The sequence below is a fragment of the Trachypithecus francoisi genome, unplaced genomic scaffold (assembly GCF_009764315.1).
Source record: "Trachypithecus francoisi isolate TF-2019V2 unplaced genomic scaffold, Tfra_2.0 Lachesis_group1, whole genome shotgun sequence".
Taxonomy (NCBI): domain Eukaryota; kingdom Metazoa; phylum Chordata; class Mammalia; order Primates; family Cercopithecidae; genus Trachypithecus; species Trachypithecus francoisi.
Window position 1 is genome coordinate 7,097,248 of NW_022681454.1, and position 16,737 is coordinate 7,113,984.

The window sequence follows — 16,737 nt, forward strand, 5'->3', positions numbered from 1 at the left end:
CCAGGTACACTGGCTCGCATGCAGTGTCTTCCAGGTAGCCATATCTCATTTTAATCAAGGAGCAATTCCAGCGTGGAAGTCCCCATCACGCTCCCGTTGGCAGGTACAGGTGCCAGTTTGTGACGGATGAAAGCACTGACAGCCCACGTGTCTTCATCATGGAGGCCTGTGCCCCAGACTGTGCCCAGCACAACAGCTGGGCGGCAAGGGTGGGGCAGGATCGAGCAGCAAATGACACATTCCCTTTGGCTGAGGAAACCACTCCAGAAGCAAAATGCTCCATGCAACAGCCAGGGAGTCTGGCTGCAAGCTTGGTGGCGGGGAGACAGCCGGGGGCCTTCTTAGAGGAGAGGGGTCCCGGGATCGAGGTCAGGAGTTCGAGAGCAGCCTGGCCAGTATGGTGAAACCCCGTCTCTACTAAAATAAAATACAAAAAAAAAAAAAAGCATTTAGCTGGGTGTGGTGGCACATGCCTGTAGTCCCAGCTACTGGGGAGGCTGAGGCAGGAAAATCGCTTGAACCCAGGAGGCGGGGCTTGCAGTGAGCCGAGATCGTGCCACTGTACTCCGGCCTGGGCGACAGAGCAAGACTCTGTCTCAAAAAAAAAAAAAAAAAAAGTACGCAAAGCAAGTTCTGAGAATATTGCACCGAGGAAGCCACAGCTTTGCACGACTCCATGGAATAATGAAATATTTTAGTGAACCACAAGAGGGAGCTGTGGGTTAACTTTGGAGAGCCCACTGGCTGATGGGTGAGGAAATTGAAGAAAGCACGCTGATGATTAAGTTTTGGCACTTCTGGGAAAGAGTCACTTGTTCCTAAGAGAGTCTATTTCAGGTTTTAAGAAATGAGAAGTCACAAATGGCCCAGCAAATCCCTGAGAGAGGGGCTCCCAGAGTCAGAGGGCTCACTAGGTTCTGGGGATTTGTGGACATGTCCACGGCTATGTCCTGGATTTGACAAGGGCAGGCACCCTTTGACTCGGCGCAGTGGGTGACACCCCGGGGACAAGGGGCAGTGTCTCGTGACATTCTTGGTTGCCACGACTGGTGGGAGTGCTGGCATCTGGTGGGCAGAGGCCAGGGGCACTGGAACATCCTGTGATGCTCTGGGCAGCTCCTTCCCCTGAAGAATGATCTCGCCCGAAATGTTCACAGTCCTGAGGGTGACAGTCCCTAACCTCCATGAAAGGAGCAATTTTCCCTCCAGGCGGGAACGGCCTCTCCTGGCTGTGGTGAGAGGGGCTGGTCTGGAAGTTTCTCTCCCGGTGGGAAAGGCCTCTTCTGGCTGTGGTGTGTGAGGGGCTTGTGTGGAAGCTTCTCTCCCGGTGGGAAAGGCCTCTCCTGGCTGTGGTGGACAAGGGGATTGTCTGGAAGCTTCTCTCCAGGTGGGAAAGGCCTCTTCTGGCTGTGGTGGACAAGGGGATTGTCTGGAAGCTTCTCTCAGGGTGGGAAAGTCCCCTCCTGGTTGTAGTGTATGAAGGGCTGGTCTGGAAGTTTCTCTCAGGGTGGGAAAGGCCTCTCCTGGCTGTGGTGTGAGGGGCTGGTCTGGAAGCTTCTCTCTGGATAGGAAAGGCCTCTCCTGGCTGTGGTGTGATGGGCTGGTCTGGAAGTTTCTCTCAGGGTGGAAAGGCCTCTCCTGGCTGTGGTGTGAGGGGCTGGTCTGGAAGCTTCTCTCTGGATGGGAAAGGCCTCTCCTGGCTGTGGTGGACAAGGAGCTGGTCTGGAAGCTTCTGGATGCTCTCAGCATCTATCCAGGAGAGCAGGCACCCCCATGACATGTCTCTGCAGGGGGAGGGGGTCTGCTGTCTAGAAGCAGCCATCCCACAGGTGAAGCGAGGGTGGGGCCACACCCTCTTCCTCATATTCTAAGTGTCCTCAGAGAACACATTTCTGCAGGTGTCATTATGTATCTGTGTGTCCTCAGCTCCAGGTGGGCCAGGACAGGCCTCCGGCCCAGGGACTGCAGGGTCTGCATCAAGGGTCCTTGGCCTGAGGCTCGGACCCCTCAAGACATCCCTCCCGGGGGAGAAAGACCCGTGAGGCATCAAGCCACGGCTCCAAGCCAAATGAGATGCAAACTCACAGAGACGTGTTTCCAACATGGGAATGCCCAATTTTCTCAGGTGATAGCACCCACCATACTCATTTATGCTTTTAGGGCACATTTCTATTCTTTCTCCATCCCTGTCAGAGGAGTCTGTGAGTAGAGATGCCGCTGTCCTCTCCCTCCTCGCTGCCTCTAGGCGCTGTGGGAGGGAAGGCGGAATTCACACCCAGACCCAGGGCTTCAGGTCCTGTCCCACTGACTGGTCGTAAACTACAAGTTGCTTCTTCTCTTTAGCATCTTCTTTGAGTTCTCACTGTCCCCAGCTTCACTTTCTTGCTGACTCAGCCTTTTGCTGCTTAAAACAGGGAAGAAAGGCAGCCAGTTAGGATGCTGACTCCATGCCCATCCTGATGCCATAACTTACCCAATCGGATTAAATGAAAATGCAGCCAAAGGTGATCAAAACAATTTTCACTTTGACATGGGTCGTTAAGAGACAAATAAAATCCCTGTTTCCCTCTCTTGGGTAGGAGGTCATCCAAGTGCCATGACCACAGCCAGCCCTGGTCAAAGAGGGGACTGCCCAATGCTTCAGGATAGATGCCAATGGGGCATGGAGGTAGGTCAGACAGGGCTCATCTGGCCAAATGAGACACAAACAGGAAGGGTAACAGCCATGTGGCACTCCTGCTATCGTCATGGCTTACTGCCCACAAATTGCATTCATATCCATCATTTCTTGAAGCTTCACATTTAATGCCTCTGAGGGGACTGATTTTCCTGCCCAGACTTTTGACACATAGCAGCTGAGTGCATTTACCAAACCCAGCCACAGGCAATAGGCCCGGGGCCCAGTCGTACCTGAGTGAGCCTGAGGTGTGGTCCCCGGAGGTGAGGTCCTCATCGTTGGGCACCCCCAGGTCCCCTCTTTCCCGGGGCAGGGGCTTCTTCTTTTTAGTCCTTAGGGGCTTCTCTGTAGAGGACAGATGAACTCAGGCATGGCTCTGTGACTTTAGACAAGTGACAACTTCTTGCAGCCTCATGCCAACCCAGCCTGACATTTTTGAGCATGTTGTGTGGGCCAGATGTGTGCTTGGTACCTTATGCTATTACAGCCACTCAACTAATGAGGAAACTGAGGCCCAGGAAGGTGACGTACTCTCCCAAGCCTGCACAGGCCAGTAAGTGGCAGAGCCGTGGCTTGAGCTGCAGTGTGCTAGGCTCCCACTCGGTTTCCACTCTACTCAGCTGACTGGAAGACTTAATGAAGCAGCTAGCAACTGAAAACCCAGCATCAGTGTGACAGCTTTTGTTTTAACAGATCTTCATACCACCTTTTGAGTCACTCTCCCATTACCAGGTTAAAACATCCTGTGATGTCACTGAAGTTGTCGCTGGCAGGGGTGGGAGGAGGGCTTATTATCCCCACTTTACAGATGGAAAAATGGAGTCAGTAAGGAGACACAGCCAGTGAACACCAGACCTAGGAACTGGAATTATCAAATGCTAGAGAGCAAGCGGGTCTGCGGGGTGGCCTAGCCAAGCCTACTCATTTACAGACAAGGTCACAAAAGCCCAGAGAGGCTAGGCACAATGCCTAAAGCCACACAGCTAGTGAGCAGTCAGTGTGGAACTAGAACCCGCATCTCTCAGCCCAGAGCACTTCCCGCTGCAGCGCAAGCATCTGTGACTCACCCAGCAGCCCACGCTTAGCAGGGAACAGTTTGCTTTCAGCGAGGGGCACTCGGGCCAAGGCTGCCAGCTTGGAGATGAAGTTCTGTTCAGCTTCCTGAAATGCAAGCAGAGAGGGGCATTCAGCTGGGCCTCCCTCTGCCTTCCGGACTTCTCTAAATTCCTCTCCACTTGGTGAAGTCTGACACTCGAGGCTGGCCACCATGTCCCCAACGTGGAGGGGAATTTTCTAAGATACATCCCAGAGAGGAGAGGAGCAGGAGGACGCACTGACATCTACCAGCTCCTGCTGCATAATTGTGGGTCCTCACTCACACCGGCCATCGGTCTTCAGCTGGCTGAGTACACTGAGGTCAGAGGGCCTCAGTGACCTGCCCGGAGCAGGTGCAGCAGAATAGGATGGGACTTACTTCTGCCCGACTCCACAGGCTGGGCTCTTAACTGCCAACACCGTGGTGTAAACAGACACACCAGAATTCCATGACACATTAACTATGTGACCCTGGATAGCAACTTAACTCGTGCGTGCCTCAGTTTGTCCATCTGTAATGGGGACAGTAGCAGTAATCTCTTTTGTTGGAAAGTGTGTAAAGCTCTCAGCTCATGACTGTCTATCATAGACCCTCAACAAGTACCTATCAGCCCCACTGCTGGATTCTTATCATTGTACTCTGCGATTGCCATTGCCAGTGGAGAACACTCAGAGAGGGCCAACACTCTGCTAAATGCTTCCATTCTGGAAGATTTGATTTTTTTAAAGGCAGCCACTTTGCTTAGCCACACTGTATACTCTCACCTTACATCTCACTGTAGAACCTCACACAGATGGGATTTTCTGTGATGAAATATGCACTTTCTATCATGAGAGCTGAGCTTCCTGTTTGCTGTAAATAAAGTGTAAACTTTAGCTACCGCCAACACTGCCTGAGTGACATAGAGGTCACCATTACACCGGAAGCCTCCTGGTGGCCATGCACACACAGAGATCTGCTCAATTCTCTGTCAGGTCCATAGATGAGGCCTGACCAGCTGCTCAGGGCCTGGCCCTGCTTGGGGTGCTGCAGCCACTGGAGGGATCCACACAGGCCACACCTGCCCTCCAGGGGCTCAGGGTCCCAAGGTGAGGCTGACGCACCCTCAGCAGCTGAGACTCGGCGGGTCAACGATGCCACAGGCAGGGAAGTGCAGGGACCAAGGAGTCCCCTCACAACAGTCCCCATGGCTGACCCGCGGTCACGGGCTAGCTTTTGCTATTTCTGCTCCTCTGTCAACCACTGCTTTTTGAAGGCCCAGTTCTCTAACTTGTACCTGCAGCTGGGTCTCCAGCTGGGCTTCCAGAAGGTCCATGACTCCTGCCTGCTGTTGCTGGGTGTGCAGACGCATCTGCTGATGCACTGGGAACTGGGCCAGAAACCTCTTCTGCTGGGACAGCATCCTGCGGGGAGGAAGGCAGGCAGGCAGGCAGGTAAGCAGGAAGGGAGTGAGGAAGGGAGGAAGGAAGGAAGGGAGAGAGGGAGGGAGAAGGAAGGGAGGGAGGGAAGGAGGGACAAGGAAGGCAGGGAGGCCGCTGATGAGCCCCAAGAGGGGCCTGGCCATCAGGGGCACCATTCACAGTAGCCCCAGCTCCAGTCCCCCGCAGGCAGGCTGCCTCTCTAGCAAAGTGGACGCCCTTGACAACATGGACGTTTACAGAGTCCTGCCCACAGTTTCCATGTGATCGTTGGAGGAGCTTCATGACACCAGCAGCACAGAGTAGAAAAGCCAGGGAGAAGAAGCCCAGAGAGGTGGGGGCCTCCCTGAGGACACACATCTGTGAAGTGGCTGAGCAGAAGGTGGCACCTTCTCATGAGAGAACAGTCTTACCCCCAGGGAGGGGCATTCTCCTAAAAGGGCCAGAGGCCTACCCGCTACCCATCCCTGACTTTAAATCTCAGAATTGCCCTGGCCCCTCCCTCGTAAAATGAGAAGCTTCTTGGGATGCAGCCTCGGGGAAATCCCAAATATGGCAGGCAGCCCTGGTACTCTCAGAGAGGGGGACAGAGCTGGAACAGAGGCCAGGTCCCTGAGCCCCAGGGCCCACCCACCTCTCTGGATGCCCTCAGTTCCTCAGCAAACAGGAACATCCAAATCCAGCCACCTGTTTCCATTATTGCTCACTGCCTGCCTCCTTCCCATCTTGTAGGGGAGATTTTCTGAAAGGGGTCAAATTTCCAGACCTGAAGGCAGGGCCACCTTTAGCATGGACAGGCAGCTGTGTGTGTGGAGTGCCCAGAGGTGTGAAAATGCCACCCTGCTTCTACCTCATGCTCTTCTGTCTGCCAGGAACACCTTTCATCTCCTTGTTTTTGCCCAGCAAATTCCTGTGCATCCTACAAGACCCCGTCATCCATCCCTCCACCCCTCCCTCCCTCCCTCCTTCCCTCCCTCCCTCCCTCCATCCACCCCTGCACTTATTCATACATTAAAGTATTTCTGGCCTGTCAAGTGCTGTGCTGGGTTCTAAGACACAGGTGTGAACAGAGACTCACAGTCCCTGTCCTCATGGAGCTCTAGTTTGAGTGGCAGGAAGGGGGGTGGACAGTAAACAAATCACTCATGTGGCACAGCTGAAGCCAGCGCTTCAGGGTGCAGCGTCTCTCACACCTTCAAGGAGGCTGAGTTCCACTAGAAACTGCCTATGGACATGAACAGACATTCTTGAAAAAAAAACAAGACACACAAATGGCCAAGAAGCATGTGAAAAAACGCTGAGCATCACCCATCCTCAGAGGAATGCAAATTAAAGCCACAAGGAGAGATCATTTTACCCCAGTTAGAATGGCTATCACTAAAAAGACAAACTATAACACGTTGGTGAGGATGTGGAGAAAAGGGAACACTCAGCACCATTGGTGGGAATGTATATTAGTGCAGCCTATATAGAAAACAGCATGATTTCTCAGAGAACTAAAAACAGAATAATCATTTGATCCAGCAATCCCACTACTGGGTATCTACCCAAAGGAAAATAAATCAATATATCAGAAAGATACCTGCTCTCGTGTGTTTACTGCATTATTCACAATGGCAAAGATATGGAATCAACCTAAGTGTCCATCAATGGAGGACTGGATAAGGAAAATGTGGTCCATATACGCAATGGAATACTACTCAGCCATAAAAAAGAATGAAATCATGTCTTTTGCAGCAACATGGATGGAACTGGAGGCCATTTTCTTAAGTGAAACAACTCAGAAACAGAAAGATCTCATGTTTTCAGTTATGAGTGGGAGCTCAATAATGTGTGCACATGGATGCAGCAAGTGGAATGATGGGCCAGGCGTGGTGGCTCACACCTGTAATCCCAGCACTGGGAGGCCAAGGCGGGTGGATCACCTGAGGTCAGGAGTTTGAGACCAGCCTGGCCAACACAGCAAAACCCCATCTCTACTAAAAATGCAAAAAAAAATTAGCTGGGCGTGGTGGTGGGCACCTGTAATCCCAGCCACTCGGGAGACTGAGGCAAGAGAATTGCTTGAACCTGGGAGGCGGAGGTTGCAGTGAGCTGAGATCGCACCACTGCATTCCAGCCTGGGCAAGAGAGCAAGACTCCATCTCAAAAAAAAAAAAAAAAAAAAAACAAAAAGAGTGGAAGGATGGATAACAGAGACTTAGAAGGGTGGCGGGACGATGGGAGGGGAGTGGATGATGAGAAATTAATGGGTAAAACATACACTATTTGGGTGGTGGTTACAATAAAAGGCTCAGACTTCACCATTATTCAATATAGCTATGTCCCAAAATTGTACTTGCACTCCTTTAAAAAAAATAAAAAGAAACGAAACTGCCTCTCTGAATTCAAGGAGGTGGGGCAGGGAGGAAAGGGTGTCAACAGCCATATATAAGTTGTGAGTCACAGATGGCCTCATGTACCCCCTCTCCCAACACTGGGCTTCCTTTTCCTCTTCTATAAAGCAGGTTGGCCCAGGTGGCTGCTGAGGCTCCTTCTCTTGGATCGCCTGGGTCAAAGTGAAGCCCTTGGACCACATCTATCAGAATCCCTTGGTGGGGAAGGGTGCGGCTAAAATTCAGATTCTTGGGCTCCCCTCACACTTTCTAAGCCCAAGTCTCCAAGCATGGGCCCAGAACCTGCAAGTTTAGCAGGAAAGCCGAGTGATGCTTGTGCGCCCCACATCTGAGGACTTGCCGGACCGTAGTTTGCTGGAAGCCTGGAAAGTCAGGGCAGGTTCAGTCTGTGCAAATCCTGCAGCAGGGTGCTTCCTGACAGCTGTTAGTGAGCCTCCTAAGAACAGCCCGGTCGGCTGGCCCCTTCCCTCAGGCCTTGTGAGGCCCAGAGAAGCCAGGAGAGCCAAGCCTGCCTTCTGACCTCCAGCACTGCGGGATAGGAAGTCTGCATGGCTTGGGCTGTTACATTTGCACTCATCGTGATGGTCACAGTTACAAGAAGCAGCCACCTCTTCCTTACTTCCCTTTCCTCTCACTGTGCTTCTGCGGGTCACCTCCCAGGTAAACAACCTGCCCCCAAATCCTCGCCAAGGTCTGCTTCTGAGAATGCCCCAAGTACGAGAAGGGAGGCGCGTGTCCGGGCTGCGAATGCCACTTAAACCTGGAATGAAGCTGCCACCACACTTTGACCTGCTCATTCATTTGTGCCAGGTGCCATTCCAGGTGCTGCGTGGAGGGCAGAGACCAGGACAGAGGCAGTGGGTGAGGGAGGCTGATGGCGCACAAGTCCACGCCAATGCACACGATGGCACCTGCTGACGGCGCCACAGAGGGACACGTGAAGGGGTAGAGAACGTCTCTACATGGGACCTCAGTTGGGACCTCACCTCTGGTGGACCGCCTGGGAGGTCTCATGAGCACCACCTGCCGTCGTGCTGCCCGACGAAGGGTTGCTGAGTTCTTGCTTTTTCCGCAGCTTGTAATTTTCCATCCTCTCACCTAGACCATTTAACACAAGATAATCAGGGGGTCTGTTTGGAAGGTCGACTGTGTCAGGTCTGGGGCAGATGCCGGGGTGCAGGGTGAGCGGGACACACCAGCTCTCAAAAGAGTGTGTCATTCCACCAGCACAGGGACAGGGCGTTGTGTGTGCAAACAACATGGCTTCCATCATGGACCAGGCACCGCAGAAGGAAACTATCTATGATGCGCCCCGTCCACCTGCTTCACCTCCAGCTTTCTGGTATCAGGAGAAAGGGGGGCTGACTAAGAAAAAGTCCACACTGAGAGGGTACCACAAAGAACTCAGAAGCCACACTGTAAAGGAAAAGCGATTGGCCAGGCAGAGTGAGGGCACAGTGCTGAAGTGGGTGCTCTCCAGGGAGTTAGGAAGTCTGGGCTCTGAAGTCATGCCCCGTATCTTGGAGCTCCTTCTTGTTTGCAGATTAAGCTGCTCAGAAAACTCTTGATTTTAAAAAGCTTTAAACGTAAAGTGAGGCCAGGCGAGGTGGCTCACACGTGTAATCCCAGCACTTTGGGAAGCCGAGACGGGTGGATCACCTGAAGTCAGGAGTTCGAGACCAGCCTGGCCAATATGGTGAAAGCCTGTCTCTACTCAAAGTACAAAAATTAGCCAGGCATAGTGATATGTGTCTGTAATCCCAGTTACTTGGGAGGCTGGGGTAGGAGAACTGCTGGAACAAAGGAGGCAGAGCTTGAGGTGAGCCGAGATCATGCCACTGCACTCCAGTCTGGGCGATAGAGCAAGACTCAGTCTCAAAAAAAAAAGGGAAAGTGATGAGGCTGCCTGAGACAGGCATGGTTTAGACCTGGTCATCCCAGCATAATTATTAATAATGCCCCTGGTTTGGACACGTAACTAACTATAAGACTACCTCTTCAAGGTACCTCTCAGCTGAAAACCCAACTCAAGTATCGGTGGCCATGGCAGGAGGCCCATCAGACTTAACTAGCTGGGTGAGCTTGCTGGCACTTACAGGGAGATTTAACCTGGATGGCCTCTGGGACATAGTATGTATGACTCTTAAATAAAACAGATTACTAAATAAGGAAAAAGGAGTTGATGTGGCTTAAGTTGAGCTATATTGTTTCAATGTGTTTACTGTGAAATCCCTGCATTAGAGCTGGGGTATCAGGAAGCAGGAAATAAGAGCTGAGAGGACGGATGGGGACTGGGGTGGGGCAGTCTCCAACCCTAGTCCCACAGATGGGGAAACCAAGGCCTACCGAGGGAAAGAGACATGCCCCAGTTCTGCAATGTTCTGCAGTAGCAAGCAATGTCTGTCTCCCGCTAAATGAGCCCAGCTCTTCTTTTAGAAAACCTGGCAGATCTCTGGGCACATGCCAAGCTGTTATTTGAATCTAGGCCTCAAATTCCTCAGGAGAAGGGGAAGACAGAGGTGGCCTCTGGGCTCAGCTGAGAGGAGAAACACTCAGGGAAGCCTTTCCCGGGATCAATTCCAACTCCGGTCCTTGGACACGCCAGGCAAAGCCCATCAGAGAAGAGGAATTCCAGCTGCTCGGAAGCTCTGGATTCAGGGGAGGGTGTTATAAGAAGTGGCATTTATGAAACTGGCCTCTAACCATCCTTACCTGTATGTTACTGGAACTGGGGACACTGTCCTTTCCATCACCCCAGGATGGCCTTTTACAAGAGCCCATGTGGAAAAATCCTTGGAGTCTCGAACACCCCCTGGGCCACTGGGCTCATGGTCACTGTGGTGGCTTTAACTAAGTAGGCCTCCATCTCTTTGACCACCAGGAAGCTCACAGACAAAATCATTGAATGTCTAATTAGGATCTGCAGGCAGATGTCCTAGATCAGGGGTCCCCAACCCCTGGGCCACAGACTGGTACTGGTCCCCGCCACACAGCAGCACGTGAGTGACAGATGGACTGTTAGAAACCCAGCCACACAGTAGCACGTGAGTGACAGATGAGTGAGCGAAGCTTCATCTGTATTTACAGCCGCTCCCCATCGCTCACGTTACCGCCTGAGCTCCACCTCCTGTCACATCAGCAGCGGCATTAGAGTCTCATAGGAGCGTGAACCCTATTTCAAACTGCACCTGCGAGGGATCTAGGCTGTGCGCTCTTTATGAGAATATAATGTCTGATGATGTGCCACTGTTTCCCATAACCCCCTGATGGGATTGTCTAGCTGCAGGAAAACAAGCTCAGGGCTCCCACGGATTCTGCATTATGGTGAGTTATATAATTATTTCACTGTATATTCCAATGTAATAATAATAGAAAGTGCACAATGGATGTCATGTGCTTGAGTCATTCCGAAATCACTTCCCCCTCGCCCTGGTCTGTGGAAAAATAGTCTTCCACGAAACCAGTCCCTGGTGCTGAAAAGGCCGAGGACTGCTGTCCTAGATAAGCCCTGGCCCTGACTGCATCTCAGTATCCTATCCTTGTCCTGAGTGATCGACTTAAAACACTCCCATTGCACTGGATGTGTCCTTGTGCACATGGTTCTTTAAGTGCCTTTTGAAAAAGGCTTTTTGAGACAGAGCAGGGCATAAATACATTAAAACATTGAAAGAATTAAATTCCCAAAAATAAAATTGGCAACATCTGACACCCTGTTCTGCCCCAAACTAAAAGCACACGTTGCCAGCCTCTTCTGGGGCTTCCCCGAGGGGTGTCCCGTACCCTGCAGGGTCTTCAGGTGCTGCAGTTTTCTCTCCTCGTGGTCCTCCATGATCCTTCCGATGTGCTGGTAATACGCCTGCACCAGGCGACTAACACCAGTGCTGGTCACGTAGACGCTCTCCACTGCCGTCTCCATCAGTGTCCTCTGAGGGGAGAAAGGAAGGACGGACGGGGACAGCAGAGAAGTCACACGTGGGAGCCACCCACGGCCCATCCAGTCCCTGCCTTCCCATGTCCTGGTTCAGATCTTCCACCTACTCACCAACCTGGATTAGTCAGGAAGCAGGCAGAGAGTGCATGGCTGGTTTAAGCTAGTCACGGGAATCCTATCTTCTTAGGTCTGGGATGTCTAGGGCTGGCTGTTTAATCTAGTTCTGGCCAATGAAATGCAATGTTAGGGGAAGTCCGCTAAGAGGCCTTCCCTTCTTTTTTTGAGATGGAGACTCACTCTGTTACCCAGGCTGGAGTGCAGTGGCACGATCTCGGCTCGCTGCAACCTCTGTCTCCCAGGTTCAAGTGATTTTCCTGTCTCAGCCTCCCAAGTAGCTGGGATTATAGGCATGCACCACCAGCCCTGACTAATTTTTTGTATTTTTAGTGGAGACGGGGTTTTGCCACGTTGGCCAGGCTGGTCTCAAACTCCTGACCTCAGGTGATCCGCCCACCTCGGCCTCCCAAAGTGCTTGGATTACAGGCATGGGCCACCATGCCCGGCCAAGGCCTTCCGTTTCTAAACATTAAGGTGGAGGATCAGCAGGTGAAAGACTGCTGTTCCCTCCTCCTGCCTGGAATGCAGGCCTGATGTCTGGAGTGACAGTGGCCATTTTAAGACTATGAAGCAACGAATTAACAGCAAGAATGCAGGGTCAGAAAGAAAGAGCCTTGTCCTTGGCCACATCACGAAGCCACTGTGGCAGCACCTCCACCTTTCTTGTGGCGTGGGCTATTTCTTTGAGCCATATTACTTGCAGCTACATGCATTTCTACATGATACATCTTCAGACCAAAGCAGAAAAGACAGGAGACCCTGAGAAATCCCGTCACTGGGGATGTGTTGGTTGTGCACTGACAGTTATCATCCTTTTCCTCACAAGAGGTTGGGCAAAAACCAGAAAAGCTCATCCCCATTTCAACAAATATTTATTGGATGGTGCTAGGCTTTGGGTAAGAAAAAATACCCACTTCCTCTCACCGCAGCATCTGAGAAAGGTACCAGTGCACACAGGTGTGGAGCAGAGGCTGCGGAGGTGAGGAGACTGTACATTCTGGGGTGGCAGCGCCTATCTGAGCTGGTCTTCTAACTCCCGAGTCCCTGCTCATCCCTTACTGCCAATGGTTCTTTCCTTCTCCTCTGCCCCACCTGCAAAGGGGGCTCCCACTCTACCCCTCCAAGGACCCGGGCTCCGGCTTTGCACTTCCTATCGGGAGCTTCCATCCTCTTTTCCCAAAGTCAGCAAGCCCACCCACATCTTCACATCCTGTGGGCACCTGCCTTCCTGCCAGAGTAGAGTGGCCAACACCCGACTCTGCACCTACCTCTCCTCCCTTCCCCAGGCCCTGCATCCTTGGCCACCCCTTCTTTCCTCCTCCTCAGTTTCCTTCTGGCCAGTCTCCCGTACCCATCAGCACACACATTTGCGCTAGTGTTCCAGGAAGCCCCTGAATACAGGTTGAATAAATGAGCATTCTTCTAGAAACGAAACTCAATGTTCTTGTTTTTTTGTTTTGTTTTTTGTTTGTTTTTTAGACAGAGTCTAGCTATATCACCCAGGCTGGAGTGCAGTGGCGCGATCTTGGCTCACTGCAACCTCTGCCTCCCAGGTTCAAGCGATTCTCCTGCCTCAGCCTCCCCAGTAGCTGGGATTACAGGCTCACACCACCACATCTAGCTAATTTTTCTATTTTTAGTAGAGACGTGTTTCACTGTGTTGGCCAGGCTGGTCTCAAACCCCTGACCTCGTGATCTGGCAACCTCGGCCTCCCAAGGTGCTGGGATTACAGGCGTGAGCCACCTCGCCTGGCCTCACTTTACTTTACTTTTTTGTAAGTGTGAAGTTGTGGTGGTACTGATTTTCCAATCTTGACTCAAAATCCCTCTGGAAAGCTGAGGACAAAATACGACACCCTTTTATCTTATTCCATTTCCATGCAGTGAGCATTTACTATTAGGTAACATGTGGACAATTTTAGGGACAGGGTGACATTCCCAAGATCACCAGCCAGGCACAGCCATAATGTTTGGATAATCTGAGGCAGATGTGAGATTTAGAATAAAACAGGGTGTTGCAGAAATGTGGGTCCAGCCTCTCTGCTGCACAGATGTGCAAAGTGACTCACTTTACTGAGAGGAAAGGAACCCCTTGGAAGGCTCTTGAAAGAGCTCCTGTGCTTCCCGATGCCAGGGCTCCCTACTGGGCACAGGGCTGCAACCTGCTGCTGTCTGCCAGTCACAGACACCCTTCCTGCAGTGGCCTGCAGCGAGCGAGGTGCTGTAAGGGACACCCCACCTCTCCTTACAGCTTGTAAGGGAGGCACCAGGCAGACGCAGCATGTGTGCTGGTCATTCTCCTGCAGCCCCGGCGCTGCCACTCACTAGGTTTGGTTGGAGGCTGGAATATATCCTTTGCCCAATCGTAGGCCTCTTTTTCCCAAGGGGAAGAAAAGTGATCCTGACCAGGCAAGGATTGTGGGGAAAATCCAACAAGATGAGATAGGAAAAAGCACTTAGTTAGACTTTAAGTGCAACACTAATGTGACTTCTTACTGTTATCATTTTTATCACTATTGTTTAGGATTATTGTCAATAGATAAGGAGTTACACCACTGTCTACTCCAGCTGAACTGATTTTTCGCGGCATTGCTCAGCCGTCAGGATGAACTCCAGAAAGCTCCAGTGTCTCAGCAGAGGCGGCCGGGGTGGGGAAAGCACACGTCTCTTTCTGAGAGAAGGACTTGGGTTCAGATCCTGGTTCTGCCACTGACCGGCTGTGTGGCTCTGGGTGAAACCACGTCCCACTCAGTGCTGCTGTAAAGACAGAGCCCGTGCTAAGGATGATGCAATGCAGGGCCTAACAGCAGGAGGAGAACCTGTGACCTGCTGCGACTGATCCTCCCCTTCTGTGAGGGAGAAGATCCCATCTTACGGATGAGAAAAACAAGTCATGGAGAAGTCAGGTAAAGTCTACTAGGCCACAAGCTCCAGGAAGGGTGTGGCAAGGAGCAGACCCAGGCATGGACCCTACCCTGATCCTTCTTGCCCTCGGTGTCCCCAGGGACAGAGGTCAGTGCATACCTTGAAGTCATCCCTGTCCTTGTCCCGGCTCTTGGTGGCCGCATTCCGTGCGTGCACCCGCAGTGCCTGCCCAATGGCGCACTCCATGTGCTGCTGCAGAAGCTGCCCCACCTCCTGGGCCTCAGCCAGGAGCCGCTGCTGGAGCTGCAGCCGCGTCTGCTGCGCCTCCTCCTCCAGCCGGCTGGCCTCCTCCAGCACGCGTGTCTCCTGGGAGGGAAAGTACTGGGAGTGGGGGCCAAGTGCACCTCTCACAGAGAAGCTCTGGCCAGGACTGGGATGTGAGGTTGTTCCTGTTCAGGGCCCAGGAATTGGAAAAGGGATGGAGAAAGGGCAGAAAGAGTTTGCAAAAATCAATGGATGAGGTTAGGTGTCTGTGTCCCCAGAAAAAGGGCATTTATTGAGCACCAGCTGTGTGCCCAGTATCATCTATGACCCCTCACAAGATGGGGGGCCTTGCTCATCCTTCTAGAACATCATGAGACCTGAACACTAGCACTGAGGAGGACACAAAGGCTCGGAGAAGTTAAGCAACTTTCTAAAGTCACACAGCAGAGCCAGGTTTTGAAGCCAGATGTGAGTCTCTTAGGATATCACAGAAGCTGAGGCAGGGCACACAGGGCCCTGAGGACTGCCTTTATTTGTAGAAATAAGACAGAAAGAAGTCATTGGGGCTGGAGAGAGGTCCATGAGTCCTGCGTGCTCCTCGGAGCTCTCCTGGATAGAGCTAAAGAGACTGTGGGCTTGGGCCGCATTCGTGGGTCAAAGAGCAGCAGCTGCTCCCAGAGATTGGGGGCTACATGCAGGAGGCCTGGAGTCAGCCTACCTGGGTGTCAGTGCCAGCTCTACAACTTGCTAATTCTTTCTTTCGATCTGTCATCACACTTCAAAGAGACCACAGAGGCCTCTCTACCACACCCCCCATGACAATTGCACCTGTCCGTACGGTTTTTCCAGTATATTTCTCATTATATCAGTGATACTAAAAACTTTTAGTACATGGGTGAACCTACGGGGGCTACGTTGTCTTCACTTGTTATGGTTAAACTGTGTCCTCTCAAAATTCATATGTTGAAGCTCTGACCCCAAGTACCTCAAAATGGGAGGTCAGTAAGTGGATAGTGCCTTTGAGGAGGTGATTAAGGTAAAGTAAGGTCATTAGCATGGGCTGTGATCCAATATGCCTGGTGTCCCTATAAGAAGAGACGGGACACCCACAGAGGAAGGACCTGGAGGACACAGGTTGAAGACGGTCAGATACAAGCCAGGGAGAGTGGTCTCAGAATCAAAGCAGCCCTGCCCATACCCTGATCTCAGAATTCTGGCCTCCAGGATGGGGAGCAGGGAAATGTGTGCTGTGTAAGCCGCACAGTCTGTGGGACCTTGCCATGGCAGCCCCAGCGAATGATGACCCAACCTTGCAGCACCAGGGGTGGTAGGATTTGGGTGCTGGAAGCTGGGGCCTGCTGCAGGGGCACCACCTCTCTGGAATGGGTGGGGCCACCATGCTGGTCTTACCAGGGCCCTGAGCAGCTGCCACTGATGCTCGTCGAGGCATTGGGAGGACCCCTGCTCCAGCGCAAGCTGTTCTCGCAGCTCCTGCAGGAGGTGCTTCTTCCCCGACAGCCGCATCTGTGTCAGGGTGGCCAGGGCGTTGCCACGGAGTGCCAGCCTCCGGAGGGCCGAGCGCAACAGTAGGTCATGCCCCTGCAGGACACACCGCGTGGACCTTGGAGGAAAGCAGGTGGGGGGGGGGTTAATGCTCTTGGCTTCATGGAGCCAGTGACAAGCTCCCCAAACAGCCACAGCCCACAGGGAGCCCCTCCAAAAGGAAGCGGGTTGGAATCACCGCCCTCTAATGCCATCCGCTTAGGTGCCGGTGCTCCCTGGGCACCACGCCACCATCTGCTTGTCTATTAATTTTTTTAACCTCATCACATCCTGCCCAGCTGTCCAATGCATGTGTACAGCAGCCTATGGTATGCAGCCACTAGTATTAATGGCATGACCCAAAATCAGCACATCCAAAGCTGAAATCTTGAGCTATTTTTGACTTCCTATTTCAGTGATTCACATAAAAA

General features: G+C 52.3%; 1 protein-coding gene across 4 annotated transcripts in view; it reads right to left on the minus strand.

The window, feature by feature from the left end:
* Window positions 1-1,988: 1,988 nt before the first annotated feature.
* The window catches only part of EVC (EvC ciliary complex subunit 1), a 101,238-nt gene continuing 86,489 nt past the window's right edge, over window positions 1,989-16,737 (minus strand). For 3 of the 4 annotated variants that reach the window (XM_033213717.1, XM_033213714.1, XM_033213716.1), the window contains 8 exons: window positions 16,175-16,385; window positions 14,660-14,866; window positions 11,368-11,512; window positions 8,574-8,685; window positions 5,050-5,176; window positions 3,745-3,838; window positions 2,911-3,022; window positions 1,989-2,404 (listed from right to left, as the gene is read on the minus strand). In XM_033213717.1, the coding sequence (XP_033069608.1) occupies window positions 2,320-2,404; window positions 2,911-3,022; window positions 3,745-3,838; window positions 5,050-5,176; window positions 8,574-8,685; window positions 11,368-11,512; window positions 14,660-14,866; window positions 16,175-16,385 (1,093 nt within the window). In that variant the 3' untranslated portion in view covers window positions 1,989-2,319. The remainder of the gene's footprint in view (window positions 2,405-2,910; window positions 3,023-3,744; window positions 3,839-5,049; window positions 5,177-8,573; window positions 8,686-11,367; window positions 11,513-14,659; window positions 14,867-16,174; window positions 16,386-16,737) is intronic. The other variant, XM_033213715.1, reaches the window with a different exon arrangement.